General features: G+C 41.6%; 1 protein-coding gene across 1 annotated transcript; it reads left to right on the forward strand.

Moving 5' to 3' along the window:
• The first annotated feature begins 3,646 nt into the window (after nucleotides 1–3,646).
• On the forward strand, nucleotides 3,647–25,150 carry LOC109475318 (neurogenic locus notch homolog protein 1-like). The gene is made up of 19 exons (XM_019775931.1): nucleotides 3,647–3,713; nucleotides 8,705–8,910; nucleotides 9,203–9,380; nucleotides 10,281–10,400; nucleotides 11,438–11,557; nucleotides 12,341–12,454; nucleotides 12,864–13,001; nucleotides 13,440–13,562; nucleotides 14,159–14,272; nucleotides 16,686–16,913; nucleotides 17,016–17,364; nucleotides 17,487–17,608; nucleotides 17,742–17,906; nucleotides 18,078–18,142; nucleotides 18,645–18,755; nucleotides 21,865–21,972; nucleotides 23,158–23,320; nucleotides 24,512–24,692; nucleotides 25,052–25,150. Exons 1-18 carry the CDS (start codon nucleotides 3,653–3,655, stop codon nucleotides 24,685–24,687), a joined length of 2,661 nt encoding a protein of 886 aa, XP_019631490.1. The 5' UTR covers nucleotides 3,647–3,652; the 3' UTR covers nucleotides 24,688–24,692; nucleotides 25,052–25,150.
• The last annotated feature ends 2,539 nt before the right edge of the window (nucleotides 25,151–27,689 follow it).

Genomic DNA, 27,689 nt, shown 5'->3' on the forward strand with positions numbered 1-27,689 from the left:
CAAAAAGTCTTGAATTTTTTAGTCTCTGGCCATGGAGACTACTGGACGAATAATATGTCTGCGTCACGGACTATAATGAATTAACATATAATAGCAGATTTTATAAAACATTGTCAAGTTGTCAACGACAAATTGCGTTGCGTAATATGTGGTGTAAAATTCTTGAGTGCCAAACAAACAAAAAACTTGAACCTATATCCTGAATTTCAAGCATGCAGTCATTGACTTTATTTAACTACAACCCCCGGGAGTGTGATTAAGATGATAATTAGACGTTGGTATTTACAAAGCTATTGTAGACCGTGTACCGATATGACAGAACCCAGATGCTGATTCTATGTAATTAGGTCCAGATGTTTTTCATACCAAAGTTTACGAAAGTTTGCTTGGTTTTTTTTCGTACATCCAGGATATCAAGTATAGAAGCGTGAAGTTTCTAATTAACGCTATGCATAGAAATATTGTCGGCAAACGTGAACTGCATACTATGCTTAAGACGACTGTTTAATGGTTATACCATACATTTTAAGAATATCGTTCACATACAAAATTAACAAAAAATAAATTCAAAGTTTCTACCAAAAAGGTATCCTTACGAAATAAGGATAATGGCTTTCTTGCAAAGAAAACATTACGCATAGTCGAAAAATTTTTAACATCATAAATTAGTACACAAAATATGTGGCAATGTCTGAACTTCTATTATGATTGTTAGAGTCTATAGCAATCTGTAATTGCTCAAGTGTATTTGCTGCAAATGGCGCATCTCTGTATCATAATGTTTATGAATTATTACTGTTTTGAATAGGCAGACCGTGTCTCAACGGACGAAAAGAGCCAAAAATTAATACACTTGTGTGGTGCGATTCATTTCACGTTATTAATGATTGGATATTAATTATCAGGAGTTTAAACCGATCCTTACAATGTTGCATTTGACTATTCCTTTTATATTTTTAACTTTAAAGATTTTTAAATTTAAAAAACAAAATAAATTTTAAATAATTTCTAATTTTTCAAAAGCATTCAAAAACTCATCATTTTTATCTATAATATTGAGTTTTTGCTTCGCTATCTGTAATGTTGATTATTTGTAATAATATACCTTGTGCATAGCCATTGCCTACACTCTAAATGCATATTCTGCGTAACAGATTGACTACAATATATTTATAAAATCCAATTGCGTATCAACAAGGACATTATATCTTAAATATTCTTAGTATCAACCTTAGAATAGTTCATTTTCATATTACTGCATCACCTGCATAGACATAGATGTCAATAAAATAACAGCCATTACGATAACAATGTAAAACTTCGTAGTACCAGGTTTTATTAACCCAATATTTTTTATATACAAAACGTTGTAAAGGTTAAGATTGTGAGATTAAAATAGCGATAGTTGACTGTCACTAATAGAAAATTTAAGAAAACGTGTTTCTGATTTTAGTACATTTCGGAATCTTAAATATAAGAAGACAATACAGTAACATCGTAATGAAAATGTAGTAGAATAAATTATAAATTGTCACATTGCCACCGACTATAGGCAAAAATACAAGTATTGATTTATTTGTATAAAAGGTGTGGTGAAGGGTGAAATTTATTGTGTATTTCAGCAATATTGAAGTTATTTCTTGAATCTTAAAGTATAGTATATTGCTACATTTTAGGAATAGCGACGATCCCTCCCTTACATGTATCTGCAGAAGCCTCAAAATATTGTTTTAAATTAAATGCCTTTGGCAACAGATGGGGAGTCTCATCTCGCTGTCTGTATAATGGAACTATATGGCATACCAGGATCACTGTGGCACATGGTTCCTACACTGGATGTTAGTATCATACTAATATAACATTTTAAAAATGTTCTAAACCCTGTAATAAAGCTACACGTTCTACAAAAGGTTTGCAAATACCTCTCAAAGTAACAATCGGTTGGATATTGGGGAAGCTGTGGCCTATACTTGATAGCAAGGATAAAGGTACATATTAAAGCACATTTGTATCTCTTCGCACAAGAAACATCTGGATTCTGTCATATCGGTCCACGGTCTACAATAGCTTTGTAAATACCAACTACTAATTAACATCTTGATCGCACTCCCGGGGGTTGTAGCTCAATAAAGTCAATGACTACATGCTTGAAATTCAGGATGTAGGTTCAAGTTTTCTATTTGTTTGGTACTCAAGAATTTTACACCATATATTATGCAGCGCAATTTGTCGTTGACAACTTGACAATGTTTTATAAAATCTACTTTGGTTTGTTGATTCATTACAGTCCGTGACTTAGATATATTATTCTAGGAGTTGTCTCCACCTTATTATTATAGATTGAAAAATTCAAGACTTTTTGGTACACGTGGATACTTATGCAGAAGATATAGGCATACATGTAATTTCCCGTCTGCTGACATTTCCCTGTATGTTTTACACTTTGGATGAGTATATATGTGAGCGACTTTTCACTAACATCAGGAGGCTCGGGGAGAGCCACGCGATACGGTCTTCGGCTACGTCTGCGAAGGAGTGAGGTAAGAAGTGTTCTGTTGTTTTATACATCATGCAGAACGCCATAGTTAATGGAGATGCCTTTTATTGAATCGGTTTACTTCAAAAAGAAAATCATACTTAAAAAATGTAACAAGCAACCCCTTGTCTGGTTTCATTGGTGAAGATTAGACATTTAGGTAATAAGATACGTCAAAACTTAATTAAGCAACTGGATATGATTTTGGCAACGGCCAAACGATTCAGGTAGCATCCACTTCCTTTATTAATGACACGAAAATTCCTAGGAACCACGTTTTTTTAGTCTTGTAGTACAAATTAAGAGCAGAATAGGATGATTTCTTAAATTATTCCGCAGTGTTATACAAAAAAGGACTGTTGACTGGCTTTGATCTTGTAGTTCTTCGTGTTAGACAGGAAGAAGTGTTTTCTGGGCACACCTTTTCAATATCTCGTGCTTTGGGATTCCCCTCTGAAGGCTGCCCTTGGCTTAAACCTGTATTAACACTCTGTATAACTAAACTTTGGTATGACCACCAATATACGCATCGTATTCATGAGGCGTTTTTCGGATTTAGTACGTCAAACGCAAACTATTATTAGCCTGTGGCTATTGACAGAATAGTCCTGTGAGTCACAGAAAGTCTTTGCACTACTGACAGGACCGCCCTGTTAATAACAGAAGGTATTGCATTGCTGACAGGATAGTACTGTTAGTAGTGAAACTCTTACTGCGCTCTCTCTGCGACCTAAAATTCCTGGAGCGGGGAGAGAGCGCGAACAGAGCGCGGACAGAACGTGAACAGAGTGCCAAGGTAGCAGTGTTTGTACTGTTTGAACCATTGTGTGCCCTGTGTGATCTCTGGGCGCTTTCACAGCGCTCTTACGGCGCACACGTTTGCATTGTCGTCCTCATGGCGATGGTATGACTGGGTTCACAGTCGCCGAATTCACGGCTCTCCTGGCGCTCTTAGGGCTCTCCATCATCGCGCTGCCATTGCGCTCTCATCGCGCCCTCACCACAAAATGCAAAACAATATCTAATTAATTAATTACACGTAGTAGCATTTGTATCAAGCTGTTATTATGTTCAAAACATAATAACAGTGTACTCGTTTTTAGACACACAGGAGATATGCAGGTGCAGGCTCTCGTTGTCATCGATCTGGCGTTAATGCTTCTGCTTAATGGACAAGGTATGCTTAGTTCTACTACCTAATGCGAGAGTCACTACCCGCCGTACATATTTTTTGGCTGTACGTTTTTTTTTGGAAAGCAACGCCCGCCGGTACTGGTTCGTACAATGAATCCGCAGCCCGAACGCAGAAAAAAAATCATTGGTCACAACGCACCGTACGTCCTTTTTTACCGGAAGTTTTTTTTTGGAGGCCACGTCTACTACGTTTTTCTGGAAACGTAGGGTGCACGGTTGCGCAAGATGTAAGTACGTGATCTGCACGTCACGCCTGGCCGTGAGCGGTTGCGTACACCGTTCTTTGCGCAAGTGGTACTAGTAAGTGAGTTCCACGTGCTTACAATCTACGATCTCTGTGCGATTGCCACGTTACCGCGTACAGGCCGTACCTACACGTGCTACGTACCTACGATTTCCTTACTCACCCGCACGTTACAAGTGCGTGCAGGTGCGACGTACCATTTGATTCTTCTTCTCTCCTCTTGTTATATTCCTCACTAGCCGCCATGTCGTCTTCAGCGGCCCGTTTCTTTTGTTTGCTCTTGTCTGGTTGTAGCTGCAAATGCCTTCTTCTGTGTCTTCTTGTGCATCTTGGAGACGGGTTGGCAGTCTTACGTCAAGTCGTCTTCATACACTGTAGAAATTAGGTGCGTTTCACGTGCGGAGCACCTAGTACGGTGCACGTGTGTTCTGCCTAGTCATTGAGCAGGTGAACTGGGGAGTGTGGAGTAAGCACGGAACACCAAACCAATGTGCACGGCACGCACGCGCTACATGTACTCTCTTCGTACAGAAATCGCCCGTGGGCACATAGAGTAAGTGCGTTGCACGCGCGTTGCCCCATCCAGCAGAAAAGTTAACTTAACCCTAGCCTATCAAGGCCGGGGGGAGGCTAAAAGTGCCCGCGCCAACTTTAATGTCAAATAGCGTCCGAACGGCTCGCCTTAGAACCGCCGAACTTGTTGAATTTCTCTAAAATATTGTTGGCAAAAATCTTGTATCAGTGGAATACGATAATGATTTCTGGTGTTCCCATGGTAACGGGTTTCTGATAGGCATGTTTTGCTTAATTTAGTCATTTTCGTTTTAACAATAGAATTTTAAGGGTTTTGTCAAGTAACACATGGTTTCTAATATTGATTATATCTCATTAATTTTAAGGGAATTTCATCAGCAGAATGTATGATTTATGCTTATTTCATGACGCCATTGGCCAACATTCTAGATGGTAGACCATATCATTAGATCAGGTTTCAACGGATTATTTTCCTACAAATGTCATCACTACTTCCTTTTCTTTTTACAAAGGTTCATATGAACTTACTTAGTCTTTTTCAATGTATTTCAGGTTTTATCTTGAATAATTTTTTTTTTCAAAATTAAAGTTTGATGATCTGAGATTGGGGTAGCTTGAATATGCATGACGTCATTTTATGACGTCACTCGTGTTGCTATTGGCAAAATAATCTTAGTACAGTCACCTTAATAAAATCGCATTAATGACGTCATAATGATGTCATGTTACGTCATAACGACATCAAAATTGTTATTATTTCTTTCTACTAGTACACAATCCTCTAAAAATTTGGTGATCATACGGTATACCGTTCACGAGTTTTAAGGGGTTAGGGCGAATAAGCACCCCCTCCCGTCCCACGAAGCCTAAAACAGCCCGGTCTAGATGAGGGCCTGCAAGCCCCTTTTCGTAAGGCGTAATCAGGCCGTTATAGACCTTGTAATTCGTAGGCAGCCTCCGCAAAATCAACGTAATTCGTAATCCGACATTAGCCGCAAACCGTAAAGTCGTAATGAGCTCTGAGACTTTAACGTAATTCGTAATAGGCGGCGACAATTTTGCGTAATTCGTAATCACTACCACCCCCCCCCCTGCAGGCCCTCCTAGATAAGGTTAAAGTTTGACGGCGTGTCTGCTCTCAAATCCGTTGGATTCTGTACGGAGGGGGTACTCACCAGCGACGGTCACAACCCGCCGTACGTGCTTCTTCGTGCTGTCTACGTGCAAAAACGTGGACAAACGTAGGGCATCCGTGCGTGGTGAGTACCACCTCCGTACGGAATCCTACGGATTTAGGAGCACGCGGACACGCCGTAGAACTTTAAGTGCATGTAAAACTTTTTCTACGTGCGGTCTGCGGATTTACCACCCGTGCGTGCGAGTACGTGCGACGCGCGTGCCCCGTACAGCCTATGAGCGTGCAACATACGGACTCCGTGAGTCTAACTTCACTATATTCACGTGCAATTGCTGTGCGGAAAGCGCACGAAGCACGTGCGTGCTACGCACGGTGCTTGCTTCATCCGTGCTTACTCCTCACTTCCCAGTTGACCTGCTCAATGACCACGCAGGCCACACGTGCACCATACCAGGTGGTCCGCACGTGCAACGCACGTGCAACGCACCTGATTTCTACAATATATAAAGACGACTTGACGGGAGACTGCCAACTCGTCTCCAAGATACCCAGGAAGGCTCAGAAGAAGACTACCAGACAAGACATAAAGAAACGGGCCGCGGAAGACACCAGGGCGGCTAGTGATGATGAAGTTAACAGGAGGTGCACGCATTTACAACGTGCGAGTGAGTACGGAAACCTTGCGTACGCCGCACGTGTAGGTACGGCCTGTACGCGGCAACCGCGAAGAGATCTTACGTTGTAAGCACGTACAACTCACTTACCACTTGCGCAACGTACGATGCACGCAACCGCTGACGGCCAGGCGTGTCGTGCAGACCACGTACGTACACCTTGCGCAACCGTGCGAGTGACGTACTCCCTCGGCCTGTCACCCTACGTTTTCAGAAAAACGTAGCAGACGTAGCCTCCAAAAAAAAACGTACGGACAAAAAGCACGCACGGCGGGTTGTGACCGTCGCTTTACGGATCCCCTACGTTTGCCCACGTTTTTGCACGTAGACAGCACACAGATGCACGTACGGCGGGTTGTGACCGAGAGTTAAGGAATCAATATAAGTTACTGGTAATGGTTTTAATTAAAGTTTCAAATGTCACCTCTGTTACTTTAGATAAATCTCAAATCATATGCACATTATTGAAATTGTAGGAATGTTTGATTTACCTATTGTCACTATAGGTTAAACCCTACCTAGACGGGGGGGGGGGGGTAAAAGTGCCCGCGCCAACTTTGATGTCACCTAGCGTCTGAACGGATAGCCGTACAACGGCCAAACTTTGTGACTTTTCCTAGAATATTGTTGGCAACAAATCTCTATCATTGGAATAAGATAATAATTTTTTGTGTTGCCATGGCAACGGGTTTCTGTCAGGCATTTTTTTGCTAAATTTAGTACTTTTTGTTTCAACAATAGAATTTTATTGGTTTTATGTCAAGTTACTCATGGTTTCTTATACTAATAACATCCCATATAATGTTATGTAAATTTTATCATTAAATATGCATAATTTATGCTAATTTGATGACGTCATTGGCCAAAATTTAAGATGGCGGACCATATCATTAGAACAGGTATATACAGGTTATTTTCATTAAAATTTCATCAATACTTCCATTTCTTGTTCCAAAAAAGGTTTAAATGAAGGTCTTTAGTATGTTTACAATGTATTTTAGGCTTTATCATGAAAAAAATATATTTTTGAAAATTCAAGATTGATGATCCAAGATGGCAGATATCTTCATATGTATGACGTCATTTTATGACGTCACGGGTGTTGCTATGGGCAACATATATATATAAGACTTAGTACACCATAATATTCTGTCATAAACACTTTTGGTACAGTTATGTTGAATACCATTTAGCTTTCAGGGAAAAACCTATTTAGACGGTTTTGGCCAATAAAGTCACATTAATGACGTCATATTACGTCATAACGACATAAAAATTGTATATATATGATAAATTTTCACTAGTACACCATTCTCTGAAAATTTGGTGGTCATACGACATACCGTTCGCAATTTCTTAGGGGGGGGGGGTCAAAAGAGCCCCTCCCCGGTCCCCCATGTCAAAAAAAGCCCGGTCTAGGTAGGGTTAAAGGACAAATAGAACAGATTCATTTTTGGGGCCTTTCAACCCAATATTATAGTTGTAAATGGTGATTTATTGGTTACTACCAACCCCGCACACATTTGCGGTAATAATTGACCCAAGTCCTAGCCTGGGTACCGTATTATTTCTATGCCGGGGATCGAGCTTCCACATTTGCTTCCCTCACAACTAGTGTGGAGACGGATCGATCAGTTTGGTCACCCAAGTCTTAGGAGCGCCCGATTAGCCCGCTAGGCGGCGCGGCGAAATAGTAAATAACGTCACCGTCCGATCCTGGCACTAGCGCAAACAAAATGGCGAGCGTGTCTGGATTAAGCGATGAGAATGTGTGAGATGGAGGTGACGTGGAGACATTGGAGTTTGGGGTACTTGCCTGGCCATGCCCTCTGTAAGAGAATGACTCTGTTGCCAGTACCTGCCAGAGCTGACAGACACTTTAAAGAGCGTAGGTACAGATCGCCGTTATATCAGAGACTGTCCTGGGTACAATGTGATTATTCATTCGGCAACCCTTCGAAATCTGATGATTTTTCGCTGGGACCTGTTCAGGCAGGGCGTGCAGGAGCTGGTGTCACGGGTCTGTACCGCGTATACAGTTTGTTTACGTCGCAACTACTAGTAACTCAATCCTTCGACGAATTTATTCACGTCGACCCGCATATGCCCCGATAAAACTACCTTCCCTGTGTTGTGTTTTTTAAGGATTTGTCAAAACCTCTTTGACCGCTATTTACCAGAAAATATTTGTATACCAATAAATCACCATTTACAAATATGATTTTGGATGGAAAGGCTAAAAAACTGAAATTATTTTATTCGTCCTTTAAACGTGAGTGATAGAAAAAAGGGTTTCAGTTGTATATGCTTCTTCATCAAAATAAATCATCTTACATGCACATCCATCGGTGGAAGTTCTAAACTAAACGCATTTTGTTCCAAAGGTTATGGGGACTTGACTAGAAATTATGATGGCTACCGCTATAGGGCGGTTATAGGGGACTACAACTACGATCAGGCCGAAGGAATGTGCCGTCATTATGGTGGACATCTTGCACATAGCAAAAGCTCCAGACAGCGAAACTTCTTGGAAAACCTGGCGAGGGATGCTGGTCGAAATGACTATTGGATTGGCCTCACCGATAGACAGGTATCGGCGAGATGTGCAGTTCCCAAAATTCCAATCGCACGCTAAGCAGTCTATTATGCAGTATTGGGAACCATATTCTGTGTATCATACCGAATAATAGTCATTCGATTAGAATAGCTTTTTTATTCTCCATAGGTTATAATTGCGAAAGCATGCTACGTTAAAAGTAAATACACATGATATACGATAACCTGCAAAATTAACACTGTAAGCCTTTATTAAAAGTCTGTATGAAAAATCACATCGTTGCACTTTTAGGTTTTGGAAAAGTGTACATTATGTTTTTTTTTAGACTGAAAATACTTGGAGATGGTCGGATGGATCTAGACTAAGCTACAGTTACTGGCATCCGGGACAGCCAGATAACCATAACGGAGAGGACTGTGTGGAGATGGACTCTGACGATTTTGACTTCCGTTGGAATGATCTGGATTGCCAGCATGATTACGAGGCTGCACTATGTCAAACCGGTATGGTGTTTCATTACTAGAAATGATCAACCAAGAAAGTCACCTTTAGTGACCTCAAAATATTTTACTTGACTTTGTAGGCAAAACTGTCAATACCTGTCACGTGCAATTGCTGTACGAAAAGCGCACGAAGCACGTGCGTGCTACGCACGGTGCTTGCTTCATCCGTGCTTTACTTCCCAGTTGACCTGCTCAATGACCACGCAGATCACACGTGCACCATACCAGGTGGTCCGCACGTGCAACGCACGTGCAACGCACCTGATTTCTACATTATATAAAGACCTAGGGCAAAAAAAAGTATATCAATACCTAGGGCAAAAAAGGGTTTCCTGTTTCAGTCCTGAGAAAAAAAATTAGGGTTGGCTGGTAGGTAGGGCTTTTTTATAGTTTTTTTTTTCTCAGATGTAAGATATCAAATGAGCCTACACAACACAGTTTAATAAAGTAAATGTTACATAGTACACTAAGTGTTATAGTTTCAATTTTAAAGTTAAATTTTGTGCTTTATGGTTACAAGTCACAAAGGTGTAAGATAACGGAGCTAAAAAAGATTGATCATTGCAGGGGTCCACACGGAAAAAGGCAAGGGCTTTTTCCTACGAGGTCTAAGCATCACCACAGTTTAAGCAATCGTGTTTTGGCTTCAAGGATTACTAGATTAGGCCGGTTGTTTGGATACTTAGTACCTGTTCTATTGTATGTTTACAACGTACAACTAACTAAGTGCACTGACAAATGCATATGCAGAGATTCTCGTTGAACTTTGACTAATGAATATACATAAATTTTTTTAATAAGGGCGGGAGCACCAGGTCTCCCGGTTTAATTACATAAATGATGTGTCTTCTCTTATTTTGATTACAAAAAGGGTATATTGTTGAATTTCGTTCAACTCAGACATCAACGAATGCTCCAGTAACAACGGAGGCTGCGCACACAACTGTGTGAATACTGACGGGAGTTACTACTGTACCTGTCGGACTGGGTACCAACTGTCTGGGTCAAGAAACTGCGTTGGTGAGTTATTAAAACAATTTCAAATGTGTTTAGAAGTGTAATTTTATTTTTACTTTGTGTACCAAAACTGTTTATGTGTTCGAGTAGGTAAACAGCATCGCTACTAGCCCTAGCCCTTTATACTTGATACGTTGTGTCCTAACAACTTACTCTGTGGCGTTTACTGGGTAAACATACAAATGACCGCCTAGGCCGACATTCATGTTCGAGTTTGGGCGTGTGTCTGCACGATGGCCACAGAGTTGTTTCGAACCCGAATCATGTTCCACCGTGTTCGATATGACGTCATTCGAATAGAACGCGTGTTCGAATTCTGGGTTACCGGCGGTCATTTGTATGTTTACCCTGTAAAAATACGTAACAACGCGTTGTTACGTATTTTATTCACAGAGTATGACTTAAACGGCTTTACGCGCAGCTGAAAACAGCATAATTGATCTTTAGAGTAATCCATGTTTACGTATTATCACTTTTTTATCAAATTTGTCCGAGGCTATTTGCATATAAGTCGATATTTTTTAACTGTGGCGATTTTTTAACGAAAAATGACAGAAAAATAGCTGTTTCTGTCGTTTTTGGCCCCAAAAAACAATGTAACTGTCATTTAAAACAAAATAGCCTCTGACGAAAATAATAGATAGGGGGTTGGCTTTCTACTTGTAAAATATCATGATGAAAGGTGTTGTTACCGCTTGCGCGTAAAGCCATGAAGTAAACAGCTTTTTTTAACCAAAATGTTGATTTTTAACCCAAAAATTCAAAAGTAGTAAAAACAAAATAACCTTTATTCAGTGTGTTTCAAGTACTACTAGAACTGTGTGAAGTTAAGTTGTGGTGCAACCAAGCTATCAAAAGTTACAGGCATATGTATGAAATACTACTCATAGTATGCCATAGGCTGCCTTAACCCAACCGAGTACGGAAAAACAACCCATGGATAAGTCGCACCATGAGAGTTTTGGGCTGTATATTTGGCAGAATAATTTAGTTTATTACAAAGGAATTTTTTTTTCATTTCTCTTCCCCAAAATGCTTAGACAAAAACGAGTGTTCCAGTAACAACGGCGGCTGTGATCACAACTGTGAGAACACGGGTGGCAGCTACACCTGTTCCTGTCGAGACGGATATCAGCTGTCAGGGTCACGGCAATGTGTTGGTAAGTACACTAAATACATCCCGTTACCTTCATCTTGAAAACATACTCCCTTCCGACCCAGTCAACGCAAATGACGCCACATTATGCATTTTACTTCTTACTGGTAGCCCCCCCTCTCCCATACTCTACTAACTGCCGTATCTTTGATATTGTGTTCAACTATATTCATCACTCTTGAAGATTGACCAATCTCATTCTGTATCTCATTTGTATCTCATTTGTATCATTATGACTGATATTATTTATATTTAAAAAAAATATAATTGTAGTTAGAAAAATTTATTTCAAAATCCAACGTAATTACAAAGATATCAATTAAATTTAAACAGGAAAAGACTAAACATAACTTTTTGACACCCCACTTAAATTGGTACCGTTCCAATGTCACATGTCACATGGTCACCGCAGATGATTGCCTTGATGATCTGTTTTTGTTTCCACGCCATCTTGTTTCACGCAACATAGAACCTGAAAACCTTATGAACCACCTCGTTTTCTCCGCTCACTTGGTGGTTTATTCGGTTGCTATCGCTAATGACCAGGAATTATCTCACCATATAAACCTAGAGGTTGGGGCATTTATCCTTTAATACAACGGTACCTAAAAAATAACTGCAGTTTGTCTTGTCATCATATATCAAGAACCAAACGTGTTAGAGAAAGAAAAAAAAATGTCACAAAGATTCATTCAGTCGTCGGAATAACTGTAAATTATGATCGCAATACCACATAGATTTGTGCTTTAACTTGCGGTTGGTTTCATGCAATGTCTTTTCGTTTCAGAGATCAACGAATGTTCAAGTAACCCCTGTCGTAATGGCGGAACCTGTCAGGATCTGATTAACGAGTACAGATGTGACTGCAGCTCTGAATGGACTGGGGTCAACTGCGAAACAGGTATAGGTTTGCCTTAAAAACTGTAAAAGCGTTCTTAAAACATTTTAAAGGAAGTAGACAAACGTATTCATGGTCTGGACGCCTCATAATGTAAAGGACAAGTTATTAAAGCAGTCGGAAAACAAGACTAGATGTTGACGATATTTTAATTTACGACCAAAGCGAGTGGTAAGACGCAGACATGCATACCTGACTATAAAATAAGTACACAAATGTTCTTGTACACTTTTTTTCGGTTGTTGTTAAGCCATTTTGAGTACATAAAGACCTGTGTAGCTCTTTGTAAAAGGCTGAATGTTAATAGGACTAAAATACGTTTTTTTTGGGGGGGGGGGTTAAAGATGGGCAAAAGGAGGTCACTCTCCTTTTTTAAATGTTGACCAGGTTTAATTTTCTGGTTCAATTTCAGATGTGGATGAGTGCATTATCAATGGCGGACAGGGTCCGTGTGACCCTAACCATGGCATCTGCCGTAATTTGCCAGGAAGCTACCGTTGCTGGTGCCAGGTTGGATTTGAGATCAAGGAAGACCACCACGGGTGCAAAGGTAAAAAAAATTCTTTTACAAGAGGTAAAAAAATTCTTTATAACTTTTTTTTTCTACTAGTATGATTTTGTCGTTTTGTTTCTTATATCTGCATTCATTATTGAAGTTCAAAGAAGTAGTGATTATGAAATTCATTTCATGGCTATGTTGATGCCAGAAAATTTAAATATACCATGAATGAAACATTAGGAATAAACGAGACATCAAAGTTCTCAAATATTACAAAACGATCATTTTAGGCCTATTTATCTAGTATATGTTTTTTTTCATGGTACCTAATAGGTGACCAGATACCATTGCAAGTATGTACAAAGCAGCTTTATAGTCATTTTGTTGCTAGTGATAGCTGCCCTTCCAAACATTAAAACTTGGCTTTACATCGAATTTTACTTGTGCAAATACGTGCAATGCTCATACTCTGTTGTGTTGTCTTGCTAGACGTTGATGAGTGCGAGGACGGAACAGGCCCCTGTGATCACACATGTATAGACATGTTGGGGAGTTTCCGCTGCTCTTGTAGAGACGGATATGACCTGGGCTCTGATGGCTTCTCATGTGTGGGTGCGTATACATCTCTGCAAAAATGAATAATTGATTTTGACATGCTGATAAATTGTATTTACAGCAATGCTAGGTCCCCTCAGCCAATAGGGAGCCTGAATTTCTAGTTATCATATCCACATAGTAGCCTTCTTGCGAGTTAGTGCACCTCTCTCCATTGCGTAGAGGTGCACTAACTGACCAGCCACCCTCTTTTCAGCCAACCAGTGAGCCAGAATTAAACCATCTCTTGGGATAGCAGTGCTATAGCTAACACAATAAACCTACCTTTTAAACGCCTACTGTTGTATCCATGGAAACAACAGCTGGCCAATGGCCATGTCCTTTGTAGGAGACAATAAGTGACACTGAAAAAGGTTCAGAAAGCAAAATCAAGTACTAGACATTGGATAAAGTTTAGAGCACGTTTAAAGGGCTGTATACTTGGATATACAACTGCTCTGCCTAACATGGGGGATTTTAAGTTACCCCCGGCGTCTGGAGACTTGAAATCATCTTGATGGACGGAGCCGTTCTATATACACGTAGCCAGCCTTAAACCTTGCTCTATAATCTATCTATTACGTGGCACTAACGTTATAACTGTTCATCCCTAGATGCAGACAATTGCAGATCCAACCCTTGTGAGAATGGAGGGATCTGCCTTAATGGAAATGGAAACTACACTTGTCAATGCCCAAGTGGATTCAAAGGAGACACATGTGAATTCGGTAAGGCAATATATGTATTTTTATGCTCATTTTCTCGGGCTATGCTTCATAGTCCACCAATAGCATTGAAAAGATGTTGACTAGGATCTACCATCTGCTTACGTATAGAATATAACAGCTTTTTTCCGTATTGCCTGACGTATCAGCCTGAATCGGTTGGGAGGGGACCTCGGGCGATACAGAATACACCATATTGTATTTTTATGTTTATATATTTAGAAACACAGTTTTTTTCTGTGATACTCACCCTGGATGAAAAATGAGCAAAAATCTTGTGTCCATAAACCAGAAAATGCAACAACATCAATTCCAACGTCCTAATATTGTTTTCGAAGTTTCGGAAGGGCGAAATCGTTCAAAAGAAGCCACATTAGCCCAGGCCGTACCAAAGTACCGTACCGTTATAAAATACTCCCAGGTAAAATACTCGGGCGTCGGGCGATGCGACTCGTGGTCAAGCCGATACCTCAGGCGATACGGTATGCCCCATGTTGTATTCTACATTTAAGTCATACCTTAGCCGCGATTACATTTGGGTCTTCCAACCAAATGTAATCGGGTCTTGGGTCTTCCACCCTTGGAATAACTAGCGATACAGTCCGGAGTTCAATTTATTAACACACGCGATTTCAAATGTTTGATAGTCGTTTCTTCCAAACGCCTTTCGCCTGAACAGCATGCGCCACTTTCGAAAACTGGATCCGGACGTTGGAATCGAGTGTTTTATTCTTATTCATTGCATCATTTCCGTCCATTGTAGCATAAGATTAACAGCAAATAGTATATTTATCAATCAGTGACTATTTTAAAAAAAGAAAGCAGATATACGCGTATACGCGTACCTCCAAATTTTCGAAATGTTGGGAGCTGCCTGGGAAAATAATATTTACCCCTACTCTGCAAGTAGGCGGGGTATTTTCTTGTTCTTTCGAGACTAGGTCACTCCATGATCATGACATAAGAGTAAGAATATTTGGAGTTACGGGTTCCCAACTTTCAAAAACAGTCACCGATTGATGTATATTCTACTAAAAACCTCATTCCGCATTGAAAAGAATGTTTCTATTTATATGAAATTAATAAAATGAAACGTGGTGTATTCCTCATCACTCCCTCGGCCACCCTTGGTCCTAGCCCTCCCTTCAGACTTCCGGCGTCGGGTCCGATTTGCGGTCGTGCTGGACCGCGGGCGATACGGAATTCCGGAATACACTGTTTTGTATTCTATGTCTTGTATTAAATGTTGTGGCCTCTAAAGTAAGATGCACTGCAAGTCCTAAAACACTGCGAAGACATTTTGTATCGATGATACATTTAACCCACAAACACCCGAACGGGGTCATTTGGACCCCAGGCGTATATTCTATGTGCTATTTGATTTTTTTTCATTCGAAAAAAATCCTCCCGTGACTTTGTCGATAAAACTATTCTACAAGTTTTCCTTTTTTTGAGATCGGCACATATTTGTAAAAATTACAACGAAAGATTTATGTAAGACTGTCCAAACGGACCCCAGCCATGTATTTGCACTTTCCTACACGCAAAATTGTTTGGATGTCCTCAATATGTCTTCAAGGAAGCATTATTGCTTTAATATCATGCAGTTTTCCAAGTAACCTCAACCTCAGGAATTATGTCATCAGGTTTTCAGAGGTTTGACAATTTGACAATCATATGAGGTCAAAGGTCAACCCCATGTTCATCCCTGCAGGCTTCATCCTATTTTTTGCATAAATTATGATAATGAGCTGGAATTTTTAACACTTAACTTACTTTATGCCAAAATATACCTCTTACTATGTTTAACCAATATATGTGCAAAGATTACTGAAAGAATGCAAAAAGGAATATAAATTTGAAAGAAACCAAACGGGGTCCATTTGGACCCCGTTCGGGCATTAACGTCACAAAGAAAGTTCGGGTGTTTTTTTTTTTTTTATTTGCAAATTGGACATGGAGAATACAAGACATGGTGATGAGGTACTCTAGCTATAGCTAATTTTAGCCTCACCACCAAACATAGAATACAATTACACTACATAACAAAAAACAGAGAACAGCAAGTGGGTGGGATGGGTCGTTAAGTAGTACAAAGAAATGTTTAGTAGGCTATATAAGAAATCAATCAAGTACAAACCGTTTGGTGTCAACAATATAAGTTTGAGTGGTTAGCAAGATATTACAGTTTGTATCATAGTATAAATCAGGTAATCCTCTAAGTAAAATATCACATAACAATTGTTCAAACATATTGAAAACATCAAAATCAAAGCCTACCAAATTCTGGAGATTGCTGAGTAGGGTGACTCTTTGTTGATTATATAAAGGGCAGTGTAAAAGAAAATGTATGACACTCTCACAACGATCGGGTGTTTGAGGGTTAATCGAATGTTCTACAAATACATACTCACAGCTCCTTGCAGCGAGGACTATGAGCCACCTGAGCACGGCTCGGCCACTTGTGCTGATGTTTCCACCGGCGGTCGATTCTGCACTGTGGCCTGTAACGCCCGACACGACTTCGCCTGTAGACCTGCGGATGGTTACAAATGTGACGCGGAAGGCCAGTGGCACCAGGTCGGCAATCCAAACTGTGACGCTGCCGATCTACCTGAAGATGCACCATGGCCGGACTGTTCGAGTAAGTTTTGCTAAATGCCAAACGTATATGGCCAATCGAAAGGTTACTAGTTGAAAAAATTTGATTTGCATTTTTGTGACGCGAAATACATTTATTTCTCAGAAATGCGATTGGCTTGGGCAAGTCAGATGCAGAACACAATGGGGTTCTACTACAACGGGGACTGCCAAAGCAACGTTGCTGGGATCCAGCAGATGTTTGAAGGCCTTCTCAACGACAATATCGATTTCGCAAGCTCGGGAGATGGAACCTGCACCGTTGAGAACATCAACGTTGAGTGCGGGACCGGGAACGCCCGGTCTGCCCCAGGTTTCGACGTGCAGTTTGACATCGTCGCCACCAGTACCTCACCACCTGAACAGATCACTACTGGGGATCAAACCAACCTGATATATGTCCTTGCAGACGTTTCTTTCCAAATTCAAGAAAAAATTTCGACTGGATCGTTACGGTATGCTAATGGTCTACACAATGGTCTAATTTCAAACATAGTGTTAAGTTTGCTTCGTGGGTAGATAGTTTGATGGAAAATAATACACCATGCATTTGTTAACGACAGTATATCCGTTACAGCTTGGAAATTGACGGCTCGGTGGCAGAAGGAACGTCATACGCGATGGTAGCTCCCCCAACATTTCAGACCGACTGTGAGGATGGGCAGATGACCGTGATAGAAACCTTCTCAGCCTATTGCCGTAAGTACCATCCTGATCTTATCATTAAACATTGCATTCGTTTTCTAAGATGTTTCCAACGGCAAATACTCGTGATACTGAAATTTGTATGTTGTTATCTAAAAATATAGTATCTTAAATTTGCCAACAACAGTTGACTGCCCAAGAGGGACCCACAAGCCTGCAAACGGCACCTCCTGTGTGAAGTGTGACTACCAGGAATACCAGGACGAGGAGGGACAGTCTTCCTGTAAACCCTGTCCGGCTGGAACTAACGCTGTCTTCAGGGGGGCTAAGGACATCACGGACTGTACAGCACGTATGTTGGCTTTAACTTTCTTTTATACTGTGCATACATAAAGCAAATGTTAAAGATAATTATCACATGCACATACAAAACATCATAGTTATAGAATATAGAATCGTAATAGATCTATACATTGTCATGGTACACAGTTTTGTGATTTTTTTGCAATCATCCCTTTTTCAGAATGTGTCGGTGATGAAGCACCATGTTCCGACTGTGATCTTGTTCGAGGGAGTTTCCACTGCAAGGTCAATTTTGTCGAATTCCCATGATTGTAGAGTTAAGTTCTGATCGTTTTAGTCCACTTGGCCAATCAACTTTATAACCCCACAGATTCCTAAGTTTCATTTATGTTTCCTTGTTTACTACTTTTCATTACTGCTTTTCATTATTGTAGATAGTATTATATTGTATTTTTTTGTTTTGTTTCATTAACCCGTTACCTAAGTTATTACTTATTTATCCGATTTATTTGAATTGTTAATCACGTTATGAAGAGAGGCCTCCTCATAAGCATCTTATGCTTCCCGCCTCCCTGCACTGTTACATTTCATTTATATTTTCTTGTATTTGTATTGTTACATTTTTTTAAAGTGCGAAATAAACTAAACGAAACTAAATTAAACTCAAAACTGGACTATTTTCTCGTACAATGTAATTGATCCTAATGTACTGATATCATAAACAAATTCAAAACATACAGATACGTTAGGTAACCGAATAATGTTATCTTATTGATTACATTTACAGTGCTCTGCAGGCTGGGCAGGCTCGAGTGACGGTCTGGTCTGTGGACGTGATGACGACTTGGACAGCTTTCCCGACGTCCCTATAACATGTGGGAACGAGACATGTATCATTGTAAGTGACACTGGGCGAATAGGCCTCGGATGCAGCCGGATCCCAAGGATGCGAATTTGCATCACCTTGCGGATGCTGCGCGGATCCCCAAGAATCCCAAGGATCGCTAATCCCACACCAAGAATCCCCAGGATTGCGGATCCCACACACATCCGTAACGCATACGTATGCATCCGTGCCTCACAACGGATGCAGATGCGGCATTTGTAGGGATACTTACTTCGCAGCGGATGCAGACACGGCATCCGTATGGATACTTACTCGTTACGTATACGTTAGAAATAATACGTCGTTAGGATAGGAGATGTCACATTTTTAGGGGTCGTGACCTGTCATATTTTTGGACCTCGAATACTACCGTTTATAACATAGATATAAGTGAGGCAATCCACTATAAACTGGATACAAGGATACTCGTATTCTTGGGAGTTTTTTTTAACATCCTTGGTCCCACTCCACAGCAGAAGCGAATTGTGGGTAATCTGGGGATTTCTTGAATATTTGAATTTGCTTTTTTACGCATCCCCGCGTCCACTCCACAGCAGAAGCGAATTGTGGGTAATCTGGGGATTTCTTGAATATTTGAATTTGCTTTTTTACGCATCCCCGCGTCCACTCCACAGCAGAAGCGAATTGTGGGTAATCTGGGGATTTGTTAAATATCCGAATTTGTTTTCGTACGCATCCGCGGGCCCACTCCACAGCAGAAGCGAATTCTGGGTAATCTGGGGATTTGTTAAATATCCGAATTTGTTTTCGTACGCATCCGCCGCGTCCACTCCACAGCAGAAGCGAATTGTGGGTAATCTGGGGATTTGTTAAATATCCGAATTTGTTTTCGTACGCATCCGCGGGCCCACTCCACAGCAGAAGCGAATTCTGGGTAATCTGGGGATTTGTTAAATATCCGAATTTGTTTTCGTACGCATCCGCGGGCCCACTCCACAGCAGAAGCGAATTGTGGGTAATCTGGGGATATCTTAAATATCCGAATTTGCTTTCGTACGCATCCGCAAATTGTTGAAATTACAATCGCCACAAGAGGGCGCACCCCGTAAATTGCCATATACGTACATTATAACGTTGCCTTTGCGCGTCGCATAAGCAAATGTCTGCTCGGATTCGTGACTGTACTGATTTTTGCTGATTGGAAACTTTGCGTATCAGACAAGAAGTTGGTTCACATACAACCTTGGCCGGTGTCAAAACCGAGCAATTCTCTTAAAGATCCACTTCTGTATTTTCGACGGATCCTCAGAGCACTTCCGGCAGCAGCAGTGCCTTGTGGGTAATCTGAGAAAACCCCGGGGGAGATTCAAACTCAACGGTCACTTTAAGTGACCGCTTGTTTGAGTGTCACTGTGCGTCCCTTTCTATCGTCCCGCTGTCCATATATATACGCTTCATGTAAGTTCAGCAACCACGGCATTGATTGTCAAAGTCTAGGATACTGACCGTACACCGACTGGATGCTATGAGCTATCAATGGCCGAGACAAGGACGAGAGACGTACCGGGGACATCGCCCGGCGAGGGCACGAAGCCGCCAGGCATGTCATGACAAGTTGCAGACTCGTCTGACGAACTGGACCATAAACCGACTGCATAAGACTGTTGACGGCATATAGAAGTGAGTAAACCCTTCGAAGCTCTTTTAATTAGTATAATGGTTTCAGATCATCAGTCTGACGAAAGTTTAGAGCAACTCAACTTCGCAACTCACATCTGTGGCCTTTATCTGACCTGTTGTTCCCATATGTAAAAACACCGGCCTTCTCACGGGGGTATTTCACATGTCCATGCTGGCTCGCATAACAATGCCTACTGCTGGCAGTCCGGGCCGCTGGGGAGACTGTTATCCTAATATAACGGTTTTTAGCACATTCTGGCCGAAATGCCATTTTTACACTGTACTTGTTTTCTGTTGTTGTGTTTTTTCGTAGGTCAGAAGCGACTGATTGAACGTGGTAAGACTGTCTTCAGCGGAGACTTCCACAAAGACCATCCTGATGTGGGACTAGGAGACAGGTGATGGCTGTAACAACACATGACATGGACTGTGAGACGACCATCCTGGCGAAGCAAGACGTGATAGTTCTAGTTTTACCTGTTTAGTATTGCAAATATTTATTTTACATATGTTACATGTATTCGTATAGTTAGTTCTCTCTTTTTTGTCGCTTTACGCAATATGAGTTTTAATAAAGGCTTTCAGGCTAACTCTATTCATTCGTTTATTCCTTCATTTATCTAATTTAACTTGCTTGTTGGGTCTGCACGTATACATATCAAACACGGGCGTATCCGGGGGAGAATGCCGTAAGGATTCGGGAAGATCCGAGGTACGGATAATAAAAATCCAAACGCCGGGTCTGTTTGCATCCGAGGCAAATGCAGAGAAATGTGTATGGAAATCCGATAGGTATACTGGAAAATCACAAGTTATATATGTACGTATCCGTGTAAAATACCGACGTCTGCACGTGGGGATCTATTGCATATCCGGAAAAATCCCTATTAAAAAAAATTCGCATCCGTAGAAAATCCCGATTTTTGCATTCTTTGGGATCCGGACAGTCCAGGTTACTCCAGGTGTACAAAAAATCCCTAAAGAAACAAATTGGAATCCGCGGAAAATCCCGCTTTGGAATGCTTTGGGATCCGGACAGTCCAGGTATACAAAAAAATCCCTCAAGAAACAAATTGGTATCCGTGGAAAATCCCATTTTGGGATATTTAGGGATCCAAACGTTCCGGATCCCTAAAAATGCAAATTTAGGATATTTTACGGATCCTACCCGTATCCGTTTGCATCCGCTTGTATCTGCTAAAAATGCGTAAATATCCCTGTGCGCATATGACTGCATTCGAGGCCTTTTCGCCCAGTGTGAGCGGTATCATCTGAAAGTTGAAATATGCAATTGAGATATAAGCAGCACTGTACTGTGGTGGGATTACCTTTATTGGCACAAAGTCCTTGACACTGGGCACGGAAATTGATTTGAAATACATGATTAATTTTACAGTGAATTGACGGTATACTGGCAGTCCGATTTATTTGCGTTCCTTTTGAAAAATGCTGGATCATAATATATTTACGTTCCCTGCAGGACAACTGCCCTGGAATCCACAACCCTGACCAACTGGACATGGACAGAGATGGGAAAGGAGACGTCTGTGACGAGGACATAGACGGTGATGGAGTCTTGAATGACAAGGTAGTAATGAGCCTTCCGTTTATAACGATCAACAGCACGATGGTCAAATTTGGGCCCAAATATTCCAACCTTTTAATCGAACCGAATCATGTTCGATATGACGTCATTCGAATCGAATCATGTTCGATATGACGTCAATCGAACCGAACGTTCGTTCGATCCCGGGTCACCCGCGGTCATGTACAGTAAACCCGCGGCTTCAAGCCCGTTTTTACACGGCTACCTCCTAACAGTAAAAAATCAAGTTTTTCACAAATATAAACCAATTTCGGGACAGTACATCTATGCCCTGTTTTATAGTTGATATGTAACATGTAACGAAGCTACTGCCGTCATCGTGTGTGACCTTGACGATCGTAATTGTTGTTTACTGGGATATAAGTTACCCCCTCTACTTACTCACCCTGCCTGACATGCTTGCAAACATGGTATTTAAACCACAACAAAAACAAATTCAATTTACCTCAGAAACGTTTTTAATTGTAGGCAAGACACAAATCTCGATCTGTGTCGGACGGATTTTTTTAAAGATGGCGGCATTCTGGAATTATCGGTCCTTGAAGTTGAAAAAGTGCATTTTTTGGCGAATTTTTCGGCCTTAGCAACACTTTAACTTTGAAAGAAAGAAAACTGTCCGACTTAAATTTTAATTTTGTTATACTGTTCCCTAAAATGCAAAAATGAGGGATTTTCTGGAAGATTTGGGGTCGGTTTAAATCAGTTGTTTGGTTATTGACGTCGATTGTTCTATAATAAGCATTCGACGCTTTGAGAGTGATTTCACCCACATTTAGGCATTGTAATAAAAACAACAACATTTGAGGTATATGCAGTGCTGATTTTATCACATTTGGACAATGGAGTCCCCGTGAAAATGTTAATTATTGCTTAACAGAATGTTAACCGTTGAGACTGGCCCCACGGAAGCCGCGCGTGGAACCCCGGTAACCTGATACCCCTCCGTAGAATTGGAAACTTTACCCTAGAAATTGACCGCCGTGCAGGTTAGGAAAATGACGCATTTTAGATATTCTTCTTTTTGATAGGAAATCTTTCCTACTGGCTTAATGGAGACTTTTAGATAAAATGTTTTCATTTCATACAGATTGATTGTGTTATTCAACGGTTACATCAACGATTTGGATAAGTTACAAATAACACCTTTTGACTTTATTTTTATCATAGGATAACTGCCCGCTGGTTCCCAACCCTGACCAGATCGACTCGGACGGTGATGGAGTTGGCAGCATGTGTGACAACTGTGTCTCCACCCCTAACCCTGACCAGGCTAACAGTGACGACACTGAAGGTGGGGATGCCTGTGAGGCAGCACTGCATGAAGAAATCGGTGAGTCGAACTTCGTAGGAAGTAGGTGGGTAAAAAAAAAAAAGAATGAACTGTTTGCATGGCTCATGGTGTTGAATAGATATTTCTTCTGATAGCGTTTTCTTTTGCGATTCAATAGTCACCACCTGACTTCTCTTTCTCGCTCGGGTTGGCTGGCAGACAGATAGTCTGGTAGACTCGAACAAAGACAGGAAAATACCCAAATAGTAGTCATTTTAGGATTTAAGGAACTACCGAATGTAAATTCAATGACAGATATCTCAAATATTTCTAATTAGGCAACACTGATTTCATTTTATGGGTGACATATTCCGTAAGAGAATTGAAAGACGCCCCCTAAAATAGCCTGGGTGCAATCGTCCGTATTCCATGGTAGTTAGCGACAATAGGGAGCCGCTGGTAACTACGAAGTACGGTATTCAGGCTGCCGAAGCTACACAAAAATCAGTACAGTGCAGACTCAATTTATATTGTAAATTTTTGGCCAGCATGTGCTAAGTACTACCACAAATTCCCAATAGCAGCTTATTTCCGTGGTTCAGCAGCCTTTATTTTTTTCCGGGTGGCTTTTATTTACCGGCACCTAGGTTAAGGGTCTTCAGAAAAAGCTATCCCTAAAATTAAGTCAGTTTGGCATTAAACATGAATAATTTCAGTCGTAATAGACATGTAAGTCACTCTAAGTAAGATACTCTATTACTGGTACCTTACAATGGTCGATGGACAGAAAGCAAAGAAGGGAACCTATGAGTACTTATTACCTCCGGGGGAGACATCCTTCCGCGGAAGGGTTTTGTGAGAGATTTAGATTTTCATGTTCGCAGCTGTTTCTCGCGTTTGGGTGGACGGATTCTTTTGAGACTCGGTATATGTTTTGCTATTGGGCTGTAGATGATGCACGTTCTTTTGTTTTTATTGTGCATTTGTTTTCGGGCGTAAAAATGGTGCCTTTTGGTGGCCCCAAAACACCCCTTTGAGCGTGAAAGTGGTCACGACCGTTGACCTTTGGCGTGTTTAAGCTATTCTCGGTCTGGTCCACGTATATAACCCCTCACACAGAGGGGTGTCCGGTCTCGATAAATTCTTTGTTTAAAACCCTGTATAAAAATATACAATAAAAAGCCCGGAGGTATAAAATCTCAGATTTTACTTGTTTAGAAACTGAAATCGCTTCATTTTTTTCTACCACAGCCAAGCTGTGTGAGAATGAGCCTGATGGAACCTACCTGCCCCATCCCCGTGACTGCTCCGGCTACATCCAGTGTCACCAGGCGGGACATGACGCTGTGTTCAGCTGTCCTCCGGGCACTCGCTGGAGCCAGGAGCTGCAAACTTGTGCCAGGGCGGATACGGTCACTTGTGACTAGAAATGGTAAGTGCGATACAGCCTGTGTTGCAAAGCGATAGTATAGTAACTCAGTAATTCCACAGACAAAATGTCAAAGGATCTTGAATTTCAATAAAACAATTTATACATTTTTTGTATTAACTGAAAATTCATTATTAATATGTATTTGGATGTCATCATCAAACCCCATGTCAAAGCATGGATATGCACAATTCTGAATCATACTGCATTATTATTATACATATACAATAATAGGTAAGCCTAATGGGTTGGGTTTCATGTGTATTCGTTATCTGACTCGTCTAGTGTAGGAGAAAATGAAAACCGTACTCCACCAGTACCCCCTGAGTTGATGTTTAAAACGTTGTTCGTTTTTATTACAGACGAACCAAACAAGACGGACCAGTCAGAACGGACCAACGAGACATGCATTTTTAGCAAATCTTTCTGCATTTAGTCTAGTACAAAGACGCAACGCTTTAGAGGCAAACGGAAGAAACTGCAACAGCTCGCCTTTTTCTCCTTTAGATGCTAATAAAGAGCTTAACTTTAAAATCCTGTCGTCGTAGTGTCCTCATTTTTTATTAATAATTGAATGTTTTTCAGAATTCGTTGTATTAAGATAGACGAAATTTTAATCAAGACATTTTAATCAAAATTTTTAGATGAGTCAGGAAAAGCAATATGGCGTCAAGGTCGAGACACACGATGTTATGTGGTTTTCAGCGGTGCGTGGCCCAGATCAAAATTCAATCCAGATTGCCACAAGTTGTGCACGCAGCTAAATCGTGACCGGCCCCAAATCTAACACATATGGGGACACATCCTCGATAAGGTAACGCACTCTGATTGGCCGAGTTGACATGGTCTCACAAACAAACAAATACGGGCAGTGGGAATCATTCATTCAACCCAGATCACACGTAGTAGATCACACGAAAGCTCGCTCGTCTGATCACACTCTGGATATTTCTTCTCAAAATTTTCTCATCTTCGCTCTGAATCTTCGGACTGAGACACCGTGCGCCCGCCGCCCCACATGGAGCCCTCTCGCCGCTGCTTCCACGAACAGCGAACGCCGTGCTCTACCCTCCGCCGCGAAAGACCTTTCCCAAGTCTGAATCTTTGGACTGAGACACCGTGCCCCCGCCGCGCCACGTGGAGCCCTCACCGCTGCGTCCACGAACTGTGAACGCCGTGCTCTACCCTCCGGAGGACCTTTCCCAAGTCGCGTCGCAACTGCTGCGGCTGATCGTACCGGAGCGTACCGGACAGAACGCTGCGGCCCGTGCAGAGCCTCCGGCCAGGAGTTCACCGACCTTTTGCGTCCTTGCTTGCGGTGAGTCTGTCATCTACTAGTAATACTTATTTGTCAGCATGGACAACGCCTTCATCACGGGTCACTCCTTCGTTTGCCGACTAGAGTCCTTTATACGGACCCGTACTACTACACAGTCCGGCCGAGCGGTGGCCCCTGATTTCTGGTTGTCAGAAGTAACTGTTGACTTCCACGGCATCCCTGGTTGCACAATCCCGCGATACAGATCTCGGCTACTCCCGTACATTAGAGACTTCCCTTCTGAGAGGGCCTGAAAGCCCTTTCTCGTAAGGCGTAATCAGGCCTTAGACTTCGTAATTCGTAGGCAGCCTCCGCAAAAATCAACGTAATTCGTAAGTGGACATTAGCCGCAAATCGTAAAGTCGTAATCAGCTCTGAGACTTTAACGTTATTCGTAATAGGCGGCAAAAAATTTGCGTAATTCGTAATCACTACCCCCCCCCCTTGCAGGCCCTCTTCTGACATTGTGTATATTGAACTGGGTCACAACGACTTGTGTCATGCGGACCTCTCCCCTCACCAAATTGCGCAAAACCTGGCGGACCTTGCATTCTCTATTCAATGCATCCCAGCTGTAAAATCTATCATCCTAGCAGAACCCATTTGGCGTTACACCGATCCGCCCAACATGCCCAACTTCCCGGAACGTTTGGCTGATTTCCGCCAGCATCTCTCGTCTGCCGTGGTTTCTGTATGGCGACACAAGCGCCTCTGGCGGAAGAACCCAAATTATTTCGCCCCTGACGGACTGCACCTCTCTGATTTTGGCAACCTACAATTTACAAGTCTGTTCGTGGGGCGCTCCTAAGCCAGTTGAAACGTGATTAGGCGTATTTCTGTCTATGAACTCGTGTTAACCATTGCATGAGTTTTTAGGGCGTAATTTACCCTTTGATGAGTTGTATCATAATTTTGCTATATATCCTGCTCATTTCGACTTTCCACATGTGATATGTAAATACTAAATTATCTCTTACCCACATGCCTATTTCTGTGGGATCAGTTTGTCTTGTACCGGAGTTCCGGAAGCTCGTATTGTCTGCGGTTGATCGTTGACTCTGGACTGACTACTGACTACCACTCGTAGCTCCGGGTTTAGAAGCGAAAAGACATTTTGCACAAGCAAAAAGGAGCTTTTGCTGGGAAAGCAGGAAGCCAACCCACCAGGGTGGCCCGTCTCGCCTGTTGCCATGATAACAGAGTGGTCTGTTTGAGATCCTCTTCACAGAGGCTGTTCCCAATTAGACCGTACCACGTGGTGTCACTCTGAGCTAACACGCGGTCAGTTTACGTTCAAGTCCAAGTTCGGTACGCAATTAAATGGTTGTGTTTGTCACTTCCGTGCCGCGTGGTGTCACTCTGAGCTAACACGCGGTCCGGACAGGTCGTGTACGCCAGACCTTCCTACAAATCTCTCCACTAAACCCTCTCCGACTTACACGAAATTCCCTCCCAACCCACCCAATATTTCCACGCTTAATTACAAACATATTTCTGTAGATAAAAGAATATATTTTACGGGCTTGCCCGGTTTACCCTGTTACCCGATAGCCTTTAAGTTAAATTATTTTATCACTTCCGTCATGCGCTCGCCACCCGCTCATGGCGTCATTCCTTACACCGAATAGCTCATTTGGCTTGTGTAGCTAATTCAGTTGTTTTACCGACTGACTATCGGTTAT

The sequence above is a fragment of the Branchiostoma belcheri genome, unplaced genomic scaffold (genome assembly GCF_001625305.1).
Source record: "Branchiostoma belcheri isolate BF01 breed outbred unplaced genomic scaffold, Haploidv18h27 scaffold103, whole genome shotgun sequence".
NCBI lineage: Eukaryota > Metazoa > Chordata > Leptocardii > Amphioxiformes > Branchiostomatidae > Branchiostoma > Branchiostoma belcheri.